Below are 21,286 nucleotides of genomic sequence, written 5' to 3' on the forward strand. Positions count from 1 at the left end.
AACCCCTCCCCCTCCATTTCCCAACGCTGTTCCCGGTGCTCGTCCCCCCCCCCTCAACGCGGCGGCGGCGGCGGCCGTAGAAAAGAGTCCAAAGGGGTCTCACAGAGACCGGGGCCGGGCCCGCGGCGCCGCTCAGAGCTCGTCCCGCGGCGCCGCCTCCTCGGCCTCGGGCTCCTCCTCCTCGTCTTCCTCCTCCTCCTCCTCCTCGTCGTCGTTGTCGTTGTTGTCGCCGTCGTCCTTGTGCTGCTTCTCCTCCTCCTCCTGGCGCTGCCGCTGCTCCTCGTCCTGCTGCTCCTTCATGCGGCGCTCGGCGTCCTGCATGGGGGGGGGAATGCATGGATAGGGCTTGGAACAGGAGGGTGGTGTATAGGAGCCTATATCATGTATGGGGTTTCACATATAAGGTTGAAATACCCCAATATAATACCCTAACACATGTCATGTGTGAGGTTATCGTCATGTATGGATGAGGTTTGCACATACGAGGTTATGATACAGAGCCTCATATGTAAGGTTATCGTCGTGTGTAAGGTTATCGTCATATAGGCGGTTATCATATATGAGGGTTTCATATATAAATGTTATAACACGTGAGATTATCATATATAAGGTTATAATGCATGAGATTATCATATAATTCGGGTTGTAAGGTTGTAATATGTAAGGTTATCATATATAAGGTTACCATCATGTATGAGGTTATTGTATATAAGGCTATAATACATAGTTATCATATATATGATAGCCTTATTATGACACATAACATTACCATATATAAGGTTATTATGTAAGATCTCATCTATATAAGGTTATTGTGTATGAGATTGTACCATATATAAGGCTATCACATATAATGTTATAATACATAAGGTTATCGTATATAAGGTTGCCATATAATGCTATCGTGTCTAAGGTTATCATTAGAAGGTTATCATACATAAAGTTATGTAAAGTTATCATATATAGGGCTATAGTACATTATATATGACATGGTAGCCTTATATATGACATGGTAGCCTTATATATGACATGGTAGCCTTATATATGACATGGTAGCCTTATATATGACGTGATAGCCTCATATATGATGTGATAGCCTCATATATGACATGATAGCCTCACGTAAAGGGGGAACAGCAATAAAGGGGCATGGGGGGCAATCTATAGAGGGTGTATGATGGATATAGGGGGATATAAGGGTGTCCCGTCCCCCCCATACCTTGGTGGCCCCCCAGGTCTCGTTCCCGATCTCCTCAGCCAGTTTCTCATCATCGGTGATGAGGAAGTTGTCAAAGATGGTCCCGGATTTCACCTATAAAAGAGGGGGGACAGTGGGGTTTGGGGGGGTTCTATAGGGCTGGGGTTGTATAGGGCTGTTCTATGGGCTGGGGTTCTCATAGGGCTGTGGTTCTATGGGCTGGGGTTCTATAGGGCTGTTCTATGGGGCTGTGGTTCTATGGGGCTGTTCTATAGGGCTGTTCTATAGGGCTGGGGTTCTATAGGGCTGGGGTTCGTCTATGGGGCTGGGGTTTCTATAGGGCTGGGGTGGGTCCTATGGGGCTGGGGTTCTATAGGGCTGGGGGCGTTTCTATGGGGCTTTGGGGGGTGGTTCTATGGGGCTGTTCTTATGGGGCTGTTCTTTGGGGCTGGGGTTCTATAGGGCTGCTTGATGGGCTGATTCTATGGGGCCGGGGGCGGGTTCCTATGGGGCTGAGGGGGTTCTATGCGGCTGGGGGGGGTTCTATGGGGGCGGGGTCTACGGGGCAGGGGGGGCGGGGTCTACGCGGCCGGGGGGCGGGGTCTACGGGACCGGGGGGGCGGGGTCTACCTGCCATAGGTCGAGCCCAATGACCCCGAAGCTGTCGTAGGCGTAGAGCAGGGGGTCGGGCCCAAGCCTGCGGGGAGGCGGTCGATCTCGGGGTGCACCCATTTCCCCTTGTAGGCGGGGTTGTCCATCTGCCGCGGCCGCCACTCGCCCTGCGGTAGCACAGGGGAATGGGGGGGTCAGAGCACCCCTAAACGCACCCAAACACCCCATAAAGGGCTCAAACAGGACTATAAACCGCCGTGCAACGCTCAGCAAAACCACTCCATAGACCTCTGCCACCACTCAACACATCCCCAAAATTAGATTAAAATTATCTGACACAGTGCCCATAGCACTGGAATATAAGTCAGAAAATACCCTAAACTACCCAAGAGACTGCTCATAAAAAGATCCTGACCCACAAAATGGTAATGGCCCTCTAGCAAGGCACCCGACAAAAGCACCCAAAATGCCCCCAAACCGCTCCATAAACCACCCCAAACCACCCCATAAAGCCCCCCATAAACCGCCCCCCATAAAGCCCCCCATAGAGTGCCCCATAGAGTGCCCCCCATAGAGCACCCCCCATAGAGCACCCCATACAGCGCCCCATAGAGCCCCCCATAAACTGCCCCCCATAAACCGCCCCATAGAGCACCGCATAGAGCTCCCCCATAGAGCCCCCCCCATAGAGCAGAGCCCCCCCATAGAGCCCCACCATAAACCGCCCCATAGAGCACCCCATAAGGAGCCCCCCCCAGAGAGCAGAGAGCCCCACCCAGCACCTGCCCCAGAGTCCCACAGAGCACAGAGACCCCACAGAGCCCCCCCCACCTTGTACTCGGGGTTCTGGATCACGGGGGGCTCCCATTCCCCGTCCATTTCCTCGTCCCAGTCCTCGGGTTTCTTGGCCTCGGGGTCCGGGATGTGCTCGGGTTTGTCCCAGTCCTGGGGGGCGGGGGGGGGTCAGGGCCGGGACCCCAAAACCCCCCCAGCACCCCCAACCCCCCCCCCAGCACCCCCAAACCCCCCCAAAACCCCCCCCAACACCCCCAAACCCCCCCCAGCACCCCACTGACAGCCCCAAACCCGCCCTTAGGACCCCATAGACCCCCCTAAGACCCCATAGACCCTTAGACCCCCTTAACCCCCCCTTTAGGACCCCATAGACTCCCCTAAACCCCCCCTTAGGACCCCATAGACTCCCCTAAACCCCCCCTTAGGACCCCATAGACCCCTCTAAACCCCCCTCTAGACCCCATAGATCCCCCTAAAGCCCCCCTTAGGACCCCATAGATTCCCCTAAACCCCCCCTTAGAACCCCATAGACTCCCCTAAACCCCCCCTTAGGACCCCATAGACTCCCCTAAACCCCCCCTTAGGACCCCATAGACCCCTTTAAACCCCATAGACCCCTTTAAGACCCCATAGACCCCTTTAGGACCCCATAGACCCCCTTTAGGACCCCATAGACCCCTTTAGGACCCCATAGACCCCTTTAGGACCCCATAGACCCCTTTAAGACCCCATAGACCCCATAGAACCCCCTAAAGCCCCCCTTAGGACCCCATAGACCCCCCTAAACCCTTAGACCCCATAGACCCCCCCATTGACCCTTAGGACCCCATAGACCCCCTCAGACCCCCTCAACCCCCCAGGACCCCATAGACCCCCTTAGACCCCATAGACCCCTTAGGGCCCCCTAGACCCCCTTTAGGACCCCATAGACCCCCCCTCAGCCCCCCATCCCCCCCCCATCCCCCCCTCCCCCACCTCCGGTTTGGTGTCCTCGGGGTCGTCGATCTTGGCTCGCTCGTCCCAGTCCTGGGGTTTGTGGGCGCGGGGGTCCCGGATGCGGCGGGGGGGGAGCAGGTCCCAGTCCTCCTCCAGGGCCCCCCCCTCCACGCGCCCGTTGTCGATCTTCACCTCGTAGCTGTTGTCGGGGCGCAGCACCAGCGTGTACAGGTGCGAGAACTCGTCGTCCTATGGGGCAGACCCACACATTGAGGCATAGGGGGCAGGGACCCACACATTGATGCATAGGGACCCACACATTGATACATAGGGGGCAGGGAGCACCAGCGTGTACAGGTGCGAGAACTCGTCGTCCTATTGGGCGGACCCACACATTGATACATAGGGGGCAGGACCCACACATTGATGCATAGGGACCCACACATGGATACATAGGGGGCAGGGACCCACACATGGATACATAGGGGGCAGGGACCCACACATTGAGGCATAGGGGGCAGGGACACACACATTGATACATAGGGGGCAGGGGGACACTGCCCCACTGAGGGATGTGGGGCTGGGACCCACACATTGATACATAGGGGGCAGGGACCCACACATTGATACATAGGGGGCAGGACCCACACATTGATACATAGGGGGCAGGGACCCACACATTGATACATAGGGGGCAGGGAGCACCAGCGTGTACAGGTGCGAGAACTCGTCGTCCTATGGGGCGGGACCCACACATTGATACGTAGGGACCCACACATTGATACATAGGGGGCAGGGGGACACTGCCCCACTGAGGGATGTGGGGCTGGGACCCACACATTGATACATAGGGGGCAGGGACCCACACATTGATACATAGGGGGCAGGAGGACACCCCCCACCCATCAAATTAATAAAGGATAGTGATTGCCCCATGGTGGAAGAGATGCACACACCCCCCTGCTCCATTATCCCACATTAGATGATGTGGGGCAGAGACCCACACATTGCCCCACAGGGAGCAGGGACTCCCCCCATCACAGCCATACACATTTCATTACCCCACTTAAGGCAGGGACACACCCCAACACCCTATGTGGGGCAGAACTCCATTACCCCCCATACACACCTCATTACCCCATGTGAGGCACAGACACCCCCATCACCCAATGCAAGCCAAAGAACCCCCAACACCCCCCCTGCATTAACCCCTATGGGGCAGGCAGCCCCAGCCCCACACATGTGGGGCAGAGCCCCATTACCCCCCCATACACACCTCATTACCCCATGTGAGACATTAACACCCCCTAAGACCCAATGCAAGTCAAAGAACCCCCAACACCCCCCCTGCATTAACCCCTATGGGGCAGGCAGCCCCAGCCCCACACATGTGGGGCAGAACCCCATTACCCCCCCATACACACCTCATTACCCCATATGAGGCACTAACACCCCCCTAAGACCCAATGCAAGCCAAAGAACCCCCAACACCCCCCTTGCATTAACCCCTATGGGGCAGGCAGCCCCAGCCCCACACATGTGGGGCAGAGCCCCATTACCCCCCATACACACCTCATTACCCCATGTGAAGCATTAACACCCCCTAAGACCCAATGCAAGCCAAAGAACCCCCAACACCCCCCCTGCATTAACCCCTATGGGGCAGGCAGCCCCAGCCCCACACATGTGGGGCAGAGCCCCATTACCCCCCATACACACCTCATTACCCCATATGAGGCACTAACACCCCCCTAAGACCCAATGCAAGCCAAAGAACCCCCAACACCCCCCCTGCATTAACCCCTATGGGGCAGGCAGCCCCAGCCCCACACATGTGGGGCAGAGCCCCATATCCCCCCCACCTTGCACCGGATGTCCTTATTGATGAGCACGTTCTTGCCCTTGTAGTTGAGGATCACGTGAACCTTCTTGGTGCCGGGGCCGCAGATATCGGGGCCTGGGGGAGGGAGGGGGTGAAGGAGGAGCCCAATGGGGTGTAATGGGGGGGGTAAAGGGGGGCTTCAAAAGGGAGGGGTCCAAAAAAGGGGGGTCCAAAAAAAGGGGGGGTCCAAAAAAAGGGGGGGTCCAAAAAAAGGGGGGGTCCAAAAAAAGGGGGGGTCCAAAAAAAGGGGGGGTCCAAAAAAAGGGGGGGGGTCGGGCAAAAAAAGGGGGGGCAAAAAAAGGGGAGCAAAAAAAGGGGGGGCAAAAAAAGTGGGGGTCCAAAAAAAGGGTGGGCAGGGCAAAAAAAAGGGGGGTCCAAAATTGGGGGGGAGGTTAAACGGGGGGGTAAAGAGGGGGGGTCCAAAACGGGGGGTCCAAGAGGGGGGAGTGTCAAAATGGGGATGTTCCGGGGGGGTCCAAAAGGGGGGGTTGTCTCCAAAAAGGGGGGTCTCCAAAAGGGGGGGCGTCCTTAAAAGGGGGGAGGGTCCTTAAAAGGGGGAGGGTCTTAATTAAAAGTGAGGGGGGGGTGGGGGCGCCCTCAAAGGGGGGGATCTCTAAGGGGGGGCCTTAAAAGGGGGAAGGTTCAATGGGGGGGTCTCAAAGGGGGGGGTCCCTCAAAGGAGGGGAGGTTCTCAAGTGGGGGATCTCTAAGGGGGGGTCTCTAAAGGCAGGCATCTCTAAGGAGGGGTTCTTAAAAGGGGGGGTCCTTAAAAGGGGGGGTCCTTAAAAGGGGGGGTCCTTAAAAGGGGGGGTCCTTAAAGGGGGGGTCCTTAAAGGGGGGGTCCTTAAAGGGGGGGCAGGTCCAATGGGGGGGTCTCAAGGGGGGTCCCTAAGGGGCGGTCTCTAAGGGGGGGGGGGTCCCTAAGGGGCGGTCTCTAAGGGGGGGGTCCCTAAGGGGGGTCCAATGGGGGTCCCTAAGGGGGGTTCCCCCGTACCGAACATGATGTTGTACTCGGAGTCCCCGTGCAGGTCCCTGGGGGGGTCCCTAAGGGGGGGTTCCAATGGGGGTCCCTAAGGGGGAAGGTCCAATGGGGGTCCCTAAGGGGGGGTCCCTAAGGGGGGGGTCCCTGGGGTCCCTAAGGGGGGGGTCCCTAAGGGGGGGGTCCCTAAGGGGGGGGTCCCTAAGGGGGGGGTCCCTAAGGGGGGGGTCCCTAAGGGGGGTTCCCCCGTACCGAACATGATGTTGTACTCGGAGTCCCCGTGCAGGTCCCTAAGGGGGGGGTCCCTAAGGGGGGGTTCCAATGGGGGTCCCTAAGGGGGGCTCCCCCGTACCGAACATGATGTTGTACTCGGAGTCCCCGTGCAGGTCCTGCTGGTCCAGGCTGGCGGGGAAGAGCTTCACGTACCCCCCCCCGCAGTCGATGCCCTGCTCGTGCTTGACCGTGAACTGCAGCACCAGGCTCCGGCCCCGGTTACTGAAGGGCTGGAACCGGGCCGAGAGGGCGTAGAAACGGGCGTCCTGGCTGGTCTGGAGCCCTGGGGGGAGACAGGGGAGAGGTAAAGGGGGATAAAGGGGGGGTTAAATAGGGAATAATAGAGGGGAAATAATGGGGAATGGTAATAATGGGGAAATGAATAGGGGATAATCAAGGGGAAAATGGGAATGGTAAAGGGAAAGAAATAGGGAATGATAGAGGGGGAAACAGGGATAATAAAGGGGAAATAGGGGATAATAAAGGGGAAATGGGGAATGGTAAAGGGAAAATAGGGAATAGTAAAGGAGAAATAGGAAATAATAAAGGGGAAACAGAATATAAAAGGGAAATAGAGAATAATAAATGGAAATAGGGGATAATAAGGGGGAAATAGGGAATAATAAGGGGGAATAGGGAATAATAAGGGGGAAACAGGGAATAATAAAGGGGAATCAGGGAATATAGAAGGGAAATAGAGAATAATAAAGAGAAAACAGGGAATAATAAAAGGGAAATAGGGAATAATAAAGGGAAAATAGGGAATAATAAAAGAGAAATAGAGAATAATAAAGAGGAAATAGGGAATAATAAAGAGGAAATAAGGAATAATAAAGGGGAAATAGGGAATAATAAAGGGGAAAACAGGAAATGATAAAGGGGAAAGAAATAGGGAATAATAAAGGGGAAATATGGGATAATAAGGGGGAAACAGGGATGATAAAGGGAAAAGGGGAGGGATAAAGGGGAAAGGGGGATGGTAAAGGGGAAAATAGGGAATAGTAAAGGAAAAAACGGGAATAATAAACAGCAAATAGGGAATAGTAAAGGGGAAATAGGGAATAATAAAGGGAAAAAAGGAATAATAAAGGGGAAGCAGAATATAGAAGGGAAATAGAGAATAATAAAGGGGAAATAGGGAATAAGAAGGGGGAAATAGGGAATAAGAAGGGGGAAATAGGGAATAAGAAGGGGGAAATAGGGAATAAGAAGGGGGAATAGGGAATAATAAAGTGTAAATAGGGAATAATACAGGGAAAATAGGGAATAATACAGAGGAAATAGGGAATAATAAAGGGGAAATAGGGAATAATAAAGGGGAAATAGGGAATAATAAAGGGGAAATAGGGAATAATAAAGGGGAAATAGGGAATAATAAAGGGGAAATAGGGAATAATTAAGGGGAAATAACAGAGAATAATATAGGGAAAATAATATGGAATAAAGGGGAAATAATAGGGAAAAATAAAGGGGAAATAGGGAATAATAAAGGGGAAATAGGGAATAGTAAGGAAAAATAGAAAATAATAAAGGGGAAATAGGGAATAATAAAGGGAAATAACAGAGAATAATATAGGGAAAATAATATGGAATAAAGAGGAAATAATAGGGAAAAATAAAGGGGAAATAGGGAATAATAAAGGGGAAATGGGGAATAATACAGGGAAATAAGGAATAATAAGGGGAAATGGGAATAATAAAGGGGAATAGAGGATAATAAAGGGGAAATAAGGAATAATAAGAGAAAATTGGGAATAATAAGGGGGAAACAGGGAATAATACAGGGAAATAGGGAATAATAAAGAGGTAACAGGGAATAATAAAGGGGAAATGGGGACTGATAAAGGGGAAAGGGGATGCATTGGATGCAGGCAGCCCCGGCCTCACCTTTGTCCTTCTCAGCATCCCCATAGAACTTGCCAGCGCTGAGCACGAAGCGCCCATAATCGGGTTTGTGCTTGGATTCCACCCATCGCTGGGTCCAGGCGTCTGCAATGGGAGACAATGGGGCTCAGTGGGACCCATAAGTGCGCTTCGGACCCATAGCTGCCCCATAGAAAGGGGTCAGCCCCAGGGTTAGAGGCCTAAGGGATTCCTCTTGGTACTATGGTCGCCACTGCTTTGAGAATGGTCACTGCTCTCAGCCCCATAGCGGGTCCAATGGGGCCTCCCTCAGCCCCATAGCAGCCTCAGTGGGGCCTCCCTCAGCCCCATAGCGGCCTCAATGGGGCCTCCCCCTCAGCCCCACAGCGGCTCCAATGGGGCCTCCCAATAGAGAACCCCACAGCGGCTCCAATGGGGCCTCCCCCTCAGCCCCACAGCGGCTCCAATGGGGCCTCCCTCAGCCCCATAGCGGCCTCAATGGGGCCTCCCTCAGCCCCATAGCGGCCTCAATGGGGGCTCCCCCTCAGCCCCACAGCGGCTCCAATGGGGCCTCCCCCTCAGCCCCACAGCGGCTCCAATGGGGCCTCCCTCAGCCCCACAGCGGCTCCAATGGGGCCTCCCAATAGAGAACCCCTCTGCCCCCCAACTTAGGGGGGGCTCAGCCCCCCTTTTATCCCCCCCCAAAGGTTTCACTTGGGGGTGATCACAGGCCCCCATTGACTCTCCCTCATCCTCCCCAGTCCCATAACCCCACCATAGGGGGCGATGTCTCTTGGTTCCATTCAGCCCCACATCCTCTCCCCATAGGCCGTCCCCTTCAGCCCTCTACCCACCCCACAAGGGGATCCCCCCCCCTCAGCCCTATATGGCCTTGGGGGACCCTAAGGCCTTCAGAAAGCAGCCCCCCCCATCACTCAGCCCCACATCTACCCCAATGGGACACTCTTCACCCCCACATCTACCCCAATGGGACCTTCCTCACCCCCACATTTGCACCAATGGGACCTCCTCACCCCCACATCTACCCCAATGAGACCTCCCTCAGCCCCACATCTACCCCAATGGGACCTCCCTCACCCCCACATCTACCCCAATGAGACCTCCCTCAGCCCCACATCTACCCCAATGGGACCCCCTCAGCCCCACATTTACCTCAATGGGACCTCCCTCAGCCCCACATCTACCCCAATGGGACCTTCCTCAACCCCACATCTACCCCAATGGTACCTCCCTCACCCCCACATCTACCCCAATGAGACCTCCCTCAGCCCCACATCTACCCCAATGGGACCCCCTACCCCATTTACCCAGGCTCCCTCAGACCCATTTATCTCAATGGGACCTCCCTCAGCCCCACATTTACCTCAATGGGACCTCCCTCAGCCCCACATTTACCTCAATGGGACCTCCCTCAGCCTACATCTACCCCAATGGACCCCCTCACCCCCACCTTTACCCCAATGGTACCTCCCTCAGACCCATTTACCTCAATGGGACCTCCCTCACCCCCACATTTACCTCAATGGGACCTCCCTCAGCCCCACATCTACCCCAATGGGACCCCCTCACCCCCACATTTACCCCAATGGTACCTCCCTCAGACCCATTTACCTCAATAGGACCTTCCTCACCCCCACATTTACCTCAATGGGACCTCCCTCACCCCCACATTTACCTCAATGGGACCTCCCTCAGCCCCACATTTACCTCAACGGGACCCCCTCAGCCCCATGTACCCCACCCCCACCCCCCTGACCCCCCCCTCACCTCCATCCCCGAACTCCTCCCGGAAGTACTGGGTGGGCTCCGCGGCCGCCAGCGCCAGGAGGGCTCCGAGCAGGACAAGGGGGAGGCAGCTTCGGGTCATGGCGGGGTCCACACGCGGCCCAGCGCGCTCCGCTCCGCACCGACGCCTCCCTCCCGGCCCGCCGGCGCCCGGCACTGCGGAGGGGGACGAAGGCGGCGCCGCGTTATATAACCCCACCGCCCCTCGTCCCGCCTCCCGGCACCTCCCATTGGCCGAGGCTTTCGGAGGACACGCTCCTATTGGCCGCCGGCCCGCTGGCCGGCGGCGACGGCGCCCCCGAACGTTGGCGTCCCAGATGGCCGCTTCTCATTGGCTGCGCACGGAGACCAATCAGGAGCGACCACGCGTTAGGAAGGGGACGCCTCCTCCCCGCCCTCCCGCCTCGCGCTGAGCGGAGGGGGGGGCGTGTCACCGCGGTCACGTGAGCCCGCGTGCGCACTCTTAAAGGCCCCCTCCCCCCCCGAGGAGCACGTGCGGGGCGGTGCCGCCATCCCATAATAGCACCGGGGGGGAGGGGAGGGCCAGATCCTTATCCCGGTGTTATTATGGGATGGCGAGGCACGTGACTCCCGGGGGGGGCCTGCTTCTGCACCCCCATCTCAGGAATAGAAATAGCAGTGACGCAACGGTGACGTCATACGCTCGAATGACGTCACGCGCGACCCGCGCTACGGAAGCCCTGCGGCCTCCCGGGTCTACTGTCGCAGCACCCACCCTTGCAGGCCCTCGTGACGTCACTCCGCCGCGTCATGACGTCACCCCCAATCCCACCGGTGGGCCAGGTCCGCAGCGCCCAACATGGCGCCCGCCACACTCAAGATGGCGCCGCCCTAACGCTGCCTTCCCCCCCACCACCACACTCAAGATGGCGCCCTCCGTTCCCTCCGTTTCCGGTCGGTGCCGGCCGCGCTTCCGGCTGCCGACGATGTCGCCCAGCGTGGCCGAGCTGCTCCTGCAGCGCCTGGAGCGGGAGGCGCCGGGGCCCGGGGGCGGCCTCTGCAGCCTGGAGGCGGCCGCCGCGCTCGGCCTCGACCACCAGACCCTGGTGGGCGCCGTCAAGAGCCTGCAGGCGCTGGGGGAGGTGGGTGAGAGCCGGGACATCCGGTTACACCGGGACACGCGGGGGGGGGGAGATCCGGTTGCACCGGGATAGGGAGTGGGGGGGCATCCGGTTGCACCGGGATACGGGGGGGGAAGCTCCGGTGATCCGGTTGTAAAGGGATACGGAGGGGAGTGAAACTCCGGTGATCCGGTTGCACCGGGATATGGAGGGGGAGAGATCCGGTTGCACCAGGATACGAAGGGAGGGGGGAAGCTCCGGTGATCCGGTTGCACCGGGATAGGGAGTGGGGGGGGGGAGATCTCCGGGGAATCCGGTTGCACCGGAATCCAAGGGGGGGGGAGCTCCGGTTGTACCAGGATATGGAGGGGGGGTGAGCACCGGGGCATCCGGTTACACCGGGATACGGGGGGGAATCGGGGTCACCCCCCCGGTCACTCCCCCTTAGGTGATCGAGGCGGAGGCGCGGGCGGCCACGCGATGGGAGCTGAGCCCCGAGGGCACGGAGGTGCTGCGGGACGGGAGCCCCGAGGTGCGGCTCTTCCACTGCGTCCCTGCAGAGGGGCTGCCGCAGGGCGATGCCATGGTCAGTACCAAAGGGGGGGGGGGGGACACACAGAGGGCAACACCGGCCCCATCGGAGGGCTCATGTGTGTTCCCCCCCCCTTTTCCTCCCCGTTAGAAGCTGCCCGGGGGCTCCATTGGCTTCAGTAAGGCCATGGCCAACAAGTGGCTGCGCTTGGACAAGGGAGCACCGGGGGGACCCCGCGTCTTCCGTGCCGTGAGTGATGCAAAGGGAGGGGGATCCATTGGATCCCTGGGGGGGGGTCCCCATTAGGGTGGTCCCCAGCACCCTGAACCCCAACTCTCGGTCACCCATAGGTGCCGGAGGTGCAGGACACGGTGCAGGAGGCCCTGCGGCGCCTGCAGCAAGGGGAGGCCGAGACCGTCCCTGAGCGCGAACGCAACGACCTCAAGAGGAGGAAGCTGCTGCTGGAAGTGTGAGTTTAGGGGGGTACATTTGGGGTTACCCCCACTTTAAGCCCACCCCCTTTTAACCCCTTTGCCCCCCCCCCCAGCACCCTCAAATCCTATTGGATCCGGAAGGGCAACGCTTTCAGCACGGCGGTGGCGCGGCAAGAGACGGAGCTGACACCGGAAATGATCGCGACGTGAGCGCATCCGGACACCCCCCTATTCCCCAAAACGTTGTTTGTACCCCAAAAACGTTACCTGGGAGCCCTAAAACGTTGCTGTGTCCCCCTCAATAGGGGTTCATGGCGTCAGCTCCACTTCAAACCCTACAACTTCGCAGCATTGGGGTTGCCACCGCCTGCAGGGCACCTCCATCCGTTGCTGAAGGTTCGCTCCGAGCTGCGGCAGATCTTCTTGGAAATGGGGTGAGTTTTGGGGTGCTCCCCCATTGGTAATAGGGGGGAACCCCCCCCCCATGTTTAAGGTGGTTTTGGCATCCCAAGGTTCACGGAGATGCCGACGCAGAACTTTGTGGAGAGCTCCTTTTGGAACTTCGATGCCCTATTCCAGCCGCAGCAGCACCCGGCGCGGGATCAGCACGACACCTTCTTCCTGCAGGGTGGGTTGAAAAGGGGGGTCTATGGGGAGAGAAAGGGGGGGGGGATAAGAACCCCCTCTTCCTGAACCCCGTTTCTATGCTTATAGACCCCGCTGAGGCCCCTGAGCTGCCCACTGGTTACACAGCCAAGGTGAAGAAGGTCCATTCACAAGGAGGTTACGGCTCGCAAGGGTGACGGTGATACCCATAGGGTCCCCGCTGAACGTTCTCACCCTATATAGGGTTTAGGGGGGTCTGTACCCCCATTCCCCCCCTCATTAAGCCTTAATGCCCCCCCATAGGTACAAATACGACTGGAAGCTGGAAGAGGCACGCAGGAACCTGCTGCGCACCCACACCACAGCCGCCAGCGCCCGCATGCTCTATAGGCTGGCTCAACAGGTAACACCCCCAATTTGGGGGGGTTCAGCACCCCTAATGCATCTGAATGCCTCACCCCCCCCCACCGCAGGTTTCATTTGGGGGTGATCACAGCCCCCCATTGACTCACTCCCATCGCATCACCCTCAGCTGTTAGGATTGGGGGGGCAGGGTTGGTTTTTGGGGTACGGGACCCCCATAACTCGATGCGTTCCCCATTGTTTCCGGCTCAGGAGAGGTTCACCCCAGTGAAATACTTCTCCATCGACCGCGTGTTCCGCAACGAGAGCCTGGACGCCACGCACCTCGCCGAGTTCCACCAGGTCGAAGGCGTCGTGGCCGACCGCGGCCTCACCCTGGGCCACCTCATGGGCATCCTGCGGCAGTTCTTCACCAAGCTGGGTATAATGGGGGGGGACATAAATACCCCCCCTCTCCCCATTAATTTAGGGGGGGGGGCACCCCCTTTACCTTGTGTTGTCCCCCAGGTATCAGCCAACTGCGGTTCAAGCCGGCGTATAACCCCTATACAGAGCCCAGTATGGAGGTGTTCAGCTACCATGAGGGTGAGGGGGGACCCCAATGTGGGGTAAAAGGGGGGGGTGATGGGTCCCCAAAGGAGCATCGTGGGGGGGGGTGTTGGGGGTCATTTCTTCTATAGGGTTAGGGGGGTTTGGGGTACCTATGGGGGGGGTTTGGGGTATCCCTGTAATAAAGAGGGGTTTGGGGTATCCCTATACTAAGGGGGGCCTTTAGAGTACCCCAATGGGGGGGGCTCGGTTACCACTATGGGGTGAGGGTCATCCTATATAGGGACTATATATACTATATAGAGTGATAAAGGGGTATTCCTATGGGAAGGGGTGTGTGTGCACCCCCCCCCTTGGATTAGGGGCTCCCTATGCCCCCCTCCCTCACTCCTATGGGGCTGGCATGAGGATCATCTTATATAGGGGTTATATATCCTATACAGGGGTATATAGGGTTATACAGGGGTACCCATATGGGAAGGGGCTGTCTTTTGGGGGGGGCGGTGTGCACCCCCCTTGGGATTAGGGGCTCCCTATGGCCCCCACTCACCCCTATTGCTGGGATGAGGGTCATCCTATATAGGGGTTATGTATGCTATATAGGGGTATATAGAATGATACAAGGATATCTCTATGGGAAGGGGCTGTCTTTTGGGGGGGGTGTGCACCCCCCATTGGATTAGGGGCTCCCTATGGCCCCCCCTCACCCCAATGGGGCTCTGCCCCCCCATATAGGGCTCAAGAAATGGGTCGAGGTGGGGAACTCGGGGATCTTCCGCCCGGAGCTGCTGCTGCCCATGGGGCTCCCAGAGAACATCTCGGTCCTGGCCTGGGGGCTCTCCTTGGAGCGGTGAGTTTGGGGGGGGGGGTACCCCCATAGGGCAGGGGTATGGGGGGCACCTTCCTATTGACCCCCCCTAGCACAGGGATATGGGGGGCACCTTCCTATTGACACCCCCATAGCACAGGGATATGGGGGGCACCTCCCTATTGACCCCCCCGTTCTCTTCCGCAGCCCCACCATGATCAAATACGGCATCAACAACATCCGGGAGCTGGTGGGGCACCGGGTGAACCTGCAGATGGTCTACGACGGGCCCCTGTGCCGCATGGCCGCCTGAGCTCCGGCCCCCCAATAAAGCTCTTTCACCCACCGGGGACCCGTGTCTGTGATGGGGCAGCGCTTTTGGGGGGGGCTGGTATGGAAAGGGGAGAGGGGGGTGGCTCCTACACAGCCTGCACCCCCCCACATAAGCGGAGCTTACCGGTCCCGGCGGCCGCCATGTTGGCTCCTTCCTCAGCGGCCGCCATGGCGGCTTCTTCTTCACTGCCAGCTTCCCGCCTTTTTGCTTTCGGCTTTCTGATTGGTTCGTCGTCAGCCAAGCCGGGCGCTGATTGGTGGCTGGAGTCCCCGCCCACTTTACCTCAGAGCTCTGGGTCCTCTCTCGCCGCCTTCTGGCCGCTTCCCGGTGGCTCCGTCCCGGTCCTGTCCCCGTCCCCATCCCCGTTCCCGACCCCCCGGTCCGGGAATGTCACGGAAGGAACATGAAGGCCCCGAGCCGGAGGCCGGCGCCAGCCCCGCTGTGGCAGGGGTGGGCAGGGATGAGCCCCCCGGGGAGGACGCTGACAGGTAACGCCGTTAACACCGCTGGTGCCTCATGGGTTCGGCTTCAATTGGGTTCCTGATTAACAAGAGTATGAGTTCGGGGGCCTTTGAGCCCCACTTCCCCCATAGACACCAGTTTGGGGCCCACTGACCCCCACTTCCCCCATAGACACCAGTTTCGGGGCCCGTTTGCCCCATTTCCACCATAGGCGCCAGTTTGGGGCCCATTGACCCTCAATTCCCTCATAGACACCAGTTTGGGGGCCCATTCACTCCCAGTTCCACCATAGGCACCAGTTCGGGGCCATTTGGCCCCCAGTTCCACCATAGGCACCAGTGTGGGAGCCCATTGACCCCCAGTTCCACCATAGGCACCCGTTTGGGGGCCCATTGAGCCCCACTTCCCCCACAGGCACTAGTTTAGAGCCCCATTGGCCCCAAGTTCCACCATAGGCACCGGTTTAGAGCCCCATTGACCCCCAGTTCCCCCATAGGCATCACTCAGCAGCCCATTGACCCCTCTTCCTCCAACTGGCACCATTTAGGAACCCATTGACCCCCACAGGCACTATTTTGGGGGCCCATTGTCCCCCAGTCCCCCCATAGACCCCACTGCTCCCCCTCCCACATGTGTCTGTGTTTGGGCCTGGGACGGAGCCGGTGCCCGGTGCAGAGGCAGCGCTGGATGCTCCATCCTCCCGGTACTTCGCCGCCCTGGATGCCAGCGTTGGGGACCTGCAGCACCGCGCTCAGCACCTCATTGACAGCGTCAACAGCAGCAGGAAGCAGGATCACAGCGTGATGAGCACCTTCCGAGACAGCCTCCTGCTCAAGGTATGGGGGTGATGGTGTCCAAATGGGGGTGAGGAGCCCCTGACCCACACATGTGCTTAATCCCGTTATTCCACCCGGGTTGGCAGCGGGATGAGGTCCTAATGTGGTGCCATGTGTGTTGTATATGGTGGGGAGGGAACAGGGGGGGAGCACCCCCAAACCCAGCTGCCTCCAGCCCTGCTTTGGGCCACGCAGAGGGGGGCCCATGGCCAACAAACCCCCCTCTAGGGATGGAGCCGCTTCCCATCCTCGCTCAGCTGCCTCCCTCATTGCCCTTTGCAGCCCCATAGCCGTGAGCAGGGGTTGGATATGGGCTCCCCCAGGCCCATGGGCAGATGGGGGCTCAGCTGCAGCCCATGGTGACCCGGTGGCAACGGCTTCGGCTCCGGTGCTCAGCCACAGCTGCCACCTCCTCTTGAGAGGCAGATCCCCCTCCTGAGCCTATGGACGAACCAGTTTCACCCCCCCATTGCCTCCCCTTCTCCTCCCAGGTTTCGGGCCTGGCGGAGCAGCTGGAGGAGCGGCTCTTCCACCTCTATGGCATCCACAATGAGCTGATCCAGGAGCGGCTGCAGGAGCTGGCTGAGGTGATGGAGAGGGTTGGGGAGGCCGCGGCCGAGCTCCGCCACGTCTGCCGCACCGTGGAGGCTGCTTACCGGGACCTCTGCCTGCAGCCCGAGACCTGAACCCCTGGCCCCATTGCTCCCCTATGGAGCTGCCCCAAAGTGGGGTACGGGGGGGGGGTGGTTTGGCCCCCCCCCCCAAAAAGGGCTTTGCTGTTGTTTGGGTTTAGCACCAATAAAAGGAGCCAAACCCGTGTGGTTGGGGTGATGCTGGGGAGAAGGGATGGGATCCAGAGGGACCTGGAGGTGTGGGACCATGAGGACCTCATGGAGATCACCAAGGCTGCGGCAACCCCAGGCTCTGGGGTGGGTGATTTGATGCAGAGCACCCCAAAGGGGTGAGGAGGAGCTCAACGTGAGCCATGCCCAAGGAGGGGATCCTGCCCCTTGCCTCTGGTCCCATCCCATTTGGCTGCCGCATCCAGCTCCATTGTCCTCAATGTTCAGGAGGCCACGGAGCTTCATTAGCGCTGATGAGGCTGCTGCTAATGAGCACAGGGGGCTTTTATTGGCCAGGAGGAGGCGTGAGGGTGGCCACAGCACCCATTGGTGACAGTGGCTTCTGTCTGTGCTGTGACAGCTTGATCTGTGGGTGACACCGGCTATGGTCACTGCTTGTGCTGGTGACAATGGGTCTGGGTGGTGACACCAGGTCCGGTTGGTGACACTGGGTCCGGTTGCTGACAGGTTGTGCTGGTGACACCAGGTCCGGTTGGTGGCACTGGGTTCGGTTGGTGACACTGGGTCCGGTTGGTGACACCGGGTCCGGTTGGTGACAGGTTGTGCTGGTGACACCGGTTCCGGTTGGTGGCACTGGGTCCAGTTGCTGACAGGTTGTGCTGATGCCACCAGGTCTGGTTGGTGACACCAGGTCCGGTTGGTGACACCAGGTCCGGTTGATGGCACTGGGTCTGGTTGCTGTCAGGTTGTGCCAGTGCCACCATGGTTGGTTGGTAACACCAGGTCCCGCTGGTGACACTGGGTCCGGTTGGTGACACCAAGTCCAGTTGGTGGCACTGGGTCTGGTTGCTGTCAGGTTGTGCTGGTGCCACCAGGTCCGGTTGGTGACACCAGGTCCAGTTGGTGGCACTGGGTCCAGTTGGTGGCACTGGCTTGGTTGTTGACGGGTTGTGCCAGTGCCACCAGGTCTGGTTGGTGACATTAGGTCCAGTTGGTGGCACTGGGTCCGGTTGCTGTCAGCTTGTGCTGGTGCCACCAGGTCCAGTTGGTGACACCAGGTCCAGTTGGTGACACCAGGTCCGGTTGGTGGCACTGGGTCCGGTTGCTGTCAGGTTGTGCTGGTGCCACTAGGTCTGGTTGGTGACACCAGGTCCAGTTGGTGGCACTGGGTCCAGTTGCGGTCAGCTTGTGCTGGTGCCACCAGTCCCACTCACCAGCACCATCCCCTTGTATCCTCCACCGCCGGTGACACCATGGTCCCACTGGTGACACCATCACCCCCCCGGTGCCATCCTGGCCCCAGTGTGACCCCATCAGCTCCTTGGTGCCGGGGGGGCGAATGCCTGGATACCAGTGATGGCCCGGCCCAGGATGAGCACATGGATATCATGGGTGCCTATGGGGTGGAGGGGGGGGGAAACCCATGTTATAGTGGAACCCAGTACACCAGTGCCTTCCCCCCCATATCCCATAATATCCCCCAATCCCATTGGCACCTTCATAGGTGTTGACAGCCTCCAGGTTGAGGAGGTGACGGATAACATGGAACTCATCACAGATCCCATTGCCCCCCAGCATGTCCCGTGCCTCCCGCGCGATGCTCAGCGCCTTCCCGCACGAGTTCCGCTTCAGCATCGACACCATCTCGGGGGCTGCCCTATAGGGACCAAGACCCCTTTTAGGGTCACCCCCTTTGGGGTTTGTGTCATTAATGGGGTCCCCCCCCCCCTTACCCCATAGCACCCACCGGCCCTCGTCCTTGAGGCGCCCGAGGCGAAGGCAGGCTTGGAGCCCCAGGGCGATCTCGGTCACCATGTCCGCCAGCTTCTTCTGCACCAACTGGTTCCGTGCCAGCGGGCCCCCAAACTGGTGCCTATGGGGGATATGGGGGTTAATGGGACCCTAAACTGGTGTCTATGGGGGTCAATGGGACCCCAAACTGGTGTCTATGGGGGTCAATGGGACCCTAAACTGGTGTCTATGGGGGTCAATGGGACCCTAAACTGGTGCCTATGGGGGACACTGGGGTCAATGGGCCCCTAAACTGGTGCCTATGGGGGACATGGGGGTCAATGGGCCCCTAAACTGGTGTCTATGGGGGACATGGGGGTCAATGGGACCCTAAACTGGTGTCTATGGGGGACATGGGGGTCAATGGGACCCTAAACTGGTGTCTATGGGGGAAGTGGGGGTCAATGGGCCCATAAACTGGTGTCTATGTGGGACATGGGGGTCAATGGGACCCCAAACTGGTGCCTATGGGGGACATGGGAGTCAATGGGACCCCAAACTGGTGCCTATGGGGGACATGGGGGTCAATGGGACCCTAAACTGGTGTCTATGGGGAAACTGGGGGTCAATGGGCCCCCAAACTGGTGTCTATGGGGGTAGTGGGGGTCAATGGGCCCCCAAACTGGTGTCTATGGGGGTAGTGGGGGTCAATGGGCCCCCAAACTGGTGTCTATGTGGGACATGGGGGTCAATGGGCCCCCAAACTGGTGCCTATGGGGGAAGTGGGGCTCAATGGGCCCCCAAACTGGTGTCTATGGTGGAGGGGGGCAGCTTTGGGGGGCAGGACCCCCGTTTTGGGGTGCAGATGGGGGTACCTGTCCAGGACGTATTGCCGCGCCGTCTCCAAACAGGCCTCAGCAGCACCCAGAGCCCCCCAGGCGATGCCGTAGCGCGCATGGTTGAGGCACCCAAAGGGACCCTATAGGATAACATAGGAGCACCCCAATGCCCTATAGACTGACATAAGGCCCCTCCATAACCATATAGACTGACACAGGACCCCCCAAACCCTATAGCTCCATATAGAACCTCCCCAAAACATTATGTACTTATACAGATCCTACACAGCCCCATAGAGGACATCCCCCCCAACCCCTATAGACTGATACAGGCCCCATAGAGCCCCATAGAGGACATCCCCCCAAACCCCTATAGACTGATACAGGCCCCATAGAGCCCCATAGAGGACACCCCCCAAACCCCTATAGACTGATACAGGCCCCATAGAGCCCCATAGAGGACATCCCCCAACCCCTATAGACTGATACAGGCCCCATAGAGCCCCATAGAGGACATCCCCCCCAACCCCTATAGACTGATACAGGCCCCATAGAGCCCCATAGAGGACATCCCCCCAAACCCCTATAGACTGATACAGACCCCATAGAGCCCCATAGAGGACACCCGGCAAACCCCTATAGACTGATACAGACCCCATAGAGCCCCATAGAGGACATCCCCCCCAACCCCTATAGACTGATACAGGCCCCATAGAGCCCCATAGAGGACATCCCCCCAACCCCTATAGACTGATACAGGCCCCATAGAGCCCCATAGACGACATCCCCCCAACCGCTATAGACTGATACAGGCCCCAAAGAGCCCCATAGAGCCCCATAGAGGACATCCCCCCAAACCCCTATAGACTGATACAGACCCCATAGAGCCCCATAGAGGACATCCCCCCAACCCCTATAGACTGATACAGGCCCCATAGAGCCCCATAGTGCCCATAGCACCCCATAGCACCCCACAGCGCCCCATAGCGCCCCACAGCGCCCCACAGCGCCCTCACCGCCATGCCCTGTGCCCCCGGCAGCACGTTCTCCTCGGGCACCTCCACGTCCTCCATGAGGATCATGCCCGTGGGCGAGGCCCGCAGCGAGCACTTGCCCTGGATGCGGGGGGTGCTGAGCCCGCGCCGGCCCCGCTCCAGGAGGAAGCCCCGCACCCGCCGGTCCTGCTCGCACACGGCCCACACCAGGCAGAGGTCAGCGACCGGGGCGTTGGTGATCCTGGGGGGGGAGGGGAGGGGGGAAATGGGGGGGTTAGGGGGGGATGGGGGAGGGATGGAGGGGGGTGGGGGTTTGGGGGGGTTGGGGGGTGGTTTTAGGGGGCATGGGGGGGATGGGAGGGGATGGGGGAGGGGGGTTAGGGGGGGATGGGGGTGGGGGGGATGGGAGTGGGGTTGGGGGCATTGGGAGTGTGGTTCGGGGGGGTTTGGGGGAGTTGGGATTGGTTGGGGGAGGTTTTGGGGGGGTTTGGGGGTGGGGTTGGGAGGGGATGAGGGGGTTGGGATTGGGTTTTGGGGGGGTTGGGGAGTGGGGTTGGGGAGAGATTAG

The 21,286-nt window shown here is 58.8% G+C and overlaps 5 protein-coding genes across 5 annotated transcripts; 2 read left to right on the top strand and 3 right to left on the bottom strand.

Annotated features, from left to right (window-relative positions):
• Positions 1-11: 11 nt before the first annotated feature.
• Positions 12-10,456, bottom strand: CALR (calreticulin). The gene is given in 10 exon segments (XM_061362027.1): positions 12-315; positions 1,220-1,312; positions 1,829-1,900; positions 1,903-1,977; positions 2,642-2,755; positions 3,581-3,790; positions 5,404-5,498; positions 6,755-6,958; positions 8,563-8,664; positions 10,327-10,456. Coding segments are annotated over 10 exon segments (1,248 nt in total). The 5' UTR covers positions 10,427-10,456; the 3' UTR covers positions 12-132.
• An 804-nt stretch (positions 10,457-11,260) lies between these two features.
• On the top strand, positions 11,261-15,061 carry FARSA (phenylalanyl-tRNA synthetase subunit alpha). Its single transcript, XM_061362028.1, has 13 exons — positions 11,261-11,447; positions 11,875-12,012; positions 12,109-12,207; positions 12,309-12,427; positions 12,506-12,598; positions 12,698-12,826; positions 12,905-13,020; positions 13,107-13,191; positions 13,302-13,401; positions 13,614-13,782; positions 13,869-13,946; positions 14,646-14,760; positions 14,926-15,061. The coding sequence occupies exons 1-13, from the start codon at positions 11,292-11,294 to the stop codon at positions 15,029-15,031; spliced, it is 1,503 nt and encodes a 500-aa protein (XP_061218012.1). The 5' UTR covers positions 11,261-11,291; the 3' UTR covers positions 15,032-15,061.
• Positions 15,062-15,219: 158 nt separating this feature from the next.
• On the top strand, positions 15,220-17,036 carry SYCE2 (synaptonemal complex central element protein 2). Its single transcript, XM_061362030.1, has 3 exons — positions 15,220-15,441; positions 16,123-16,350; positions 16,842-17,036. Exons 1-3 carry the CDS (start codon positions 15,220-15,222, stop codon positions 17,034-17,036), a joined length of 645 nt encoding a protein of 214 aa, XP_061218014.1.
• Positions 17,037-17,459: 423 nt separating this feature from the next.
• Positions 17,460-18,467, bottom strand: LOC133216933 (mucin-2-like). The gene is made up of 4 exons (XM_061362032.1): positions 18,443-18,467; positions 18,285-18,362; positions 18,193-18,249; positions 17,460-18,047 (listed from the first exon to the last, which is right to left on the bottom strand). The coding sequence occupies exons 1-4, from the start codon at positions 18,465-18,467 to the stop codon at positions 17,479-17,481; spliced, it is 729 nt and encodes a 242-aa protein (XP_061218016.1). The 3' UTR covers positions 17,460-17,478.
• GCDH (glutaryl-CoA dehydrogenase) lies at positions 18,349-20,959 on the bottom strand (the record flags this gene model as incomplete). The annotated part of the gene is made up of 5 exons (XM_061362033.1): positions 18,349-18,549; positions 18,650-18,810; positions 18,901-19,026; positions 19,760-19,863; positions 20,740-20,959. Coding segments are annotated over 5 exons (694 nt in total), but the record flags the coding sequence as incomplete, so codon positions are not given.
• Positions 20,960-21,286: the final 327 nt, after the last annotated feature.

The sequence above is a fragment of the Neopsephotus bourkii genome, unplaced genomic scaffold, assembly GCF_033783945.1.
Source record: "Neopsephotus bourkii isolate Nb327-2 ecotype Australia unplaced genomic scaffold, CSIRO-AGI_Nbou_v1 NB_1070, whole genome shotgun sequence".
Lineage (NCBI taxonomy): Eukaryota > Metazoa > Chordata > Aves > Psittaciformes > Psittacidae > Neopsephotus > Neopsephotus bourkii.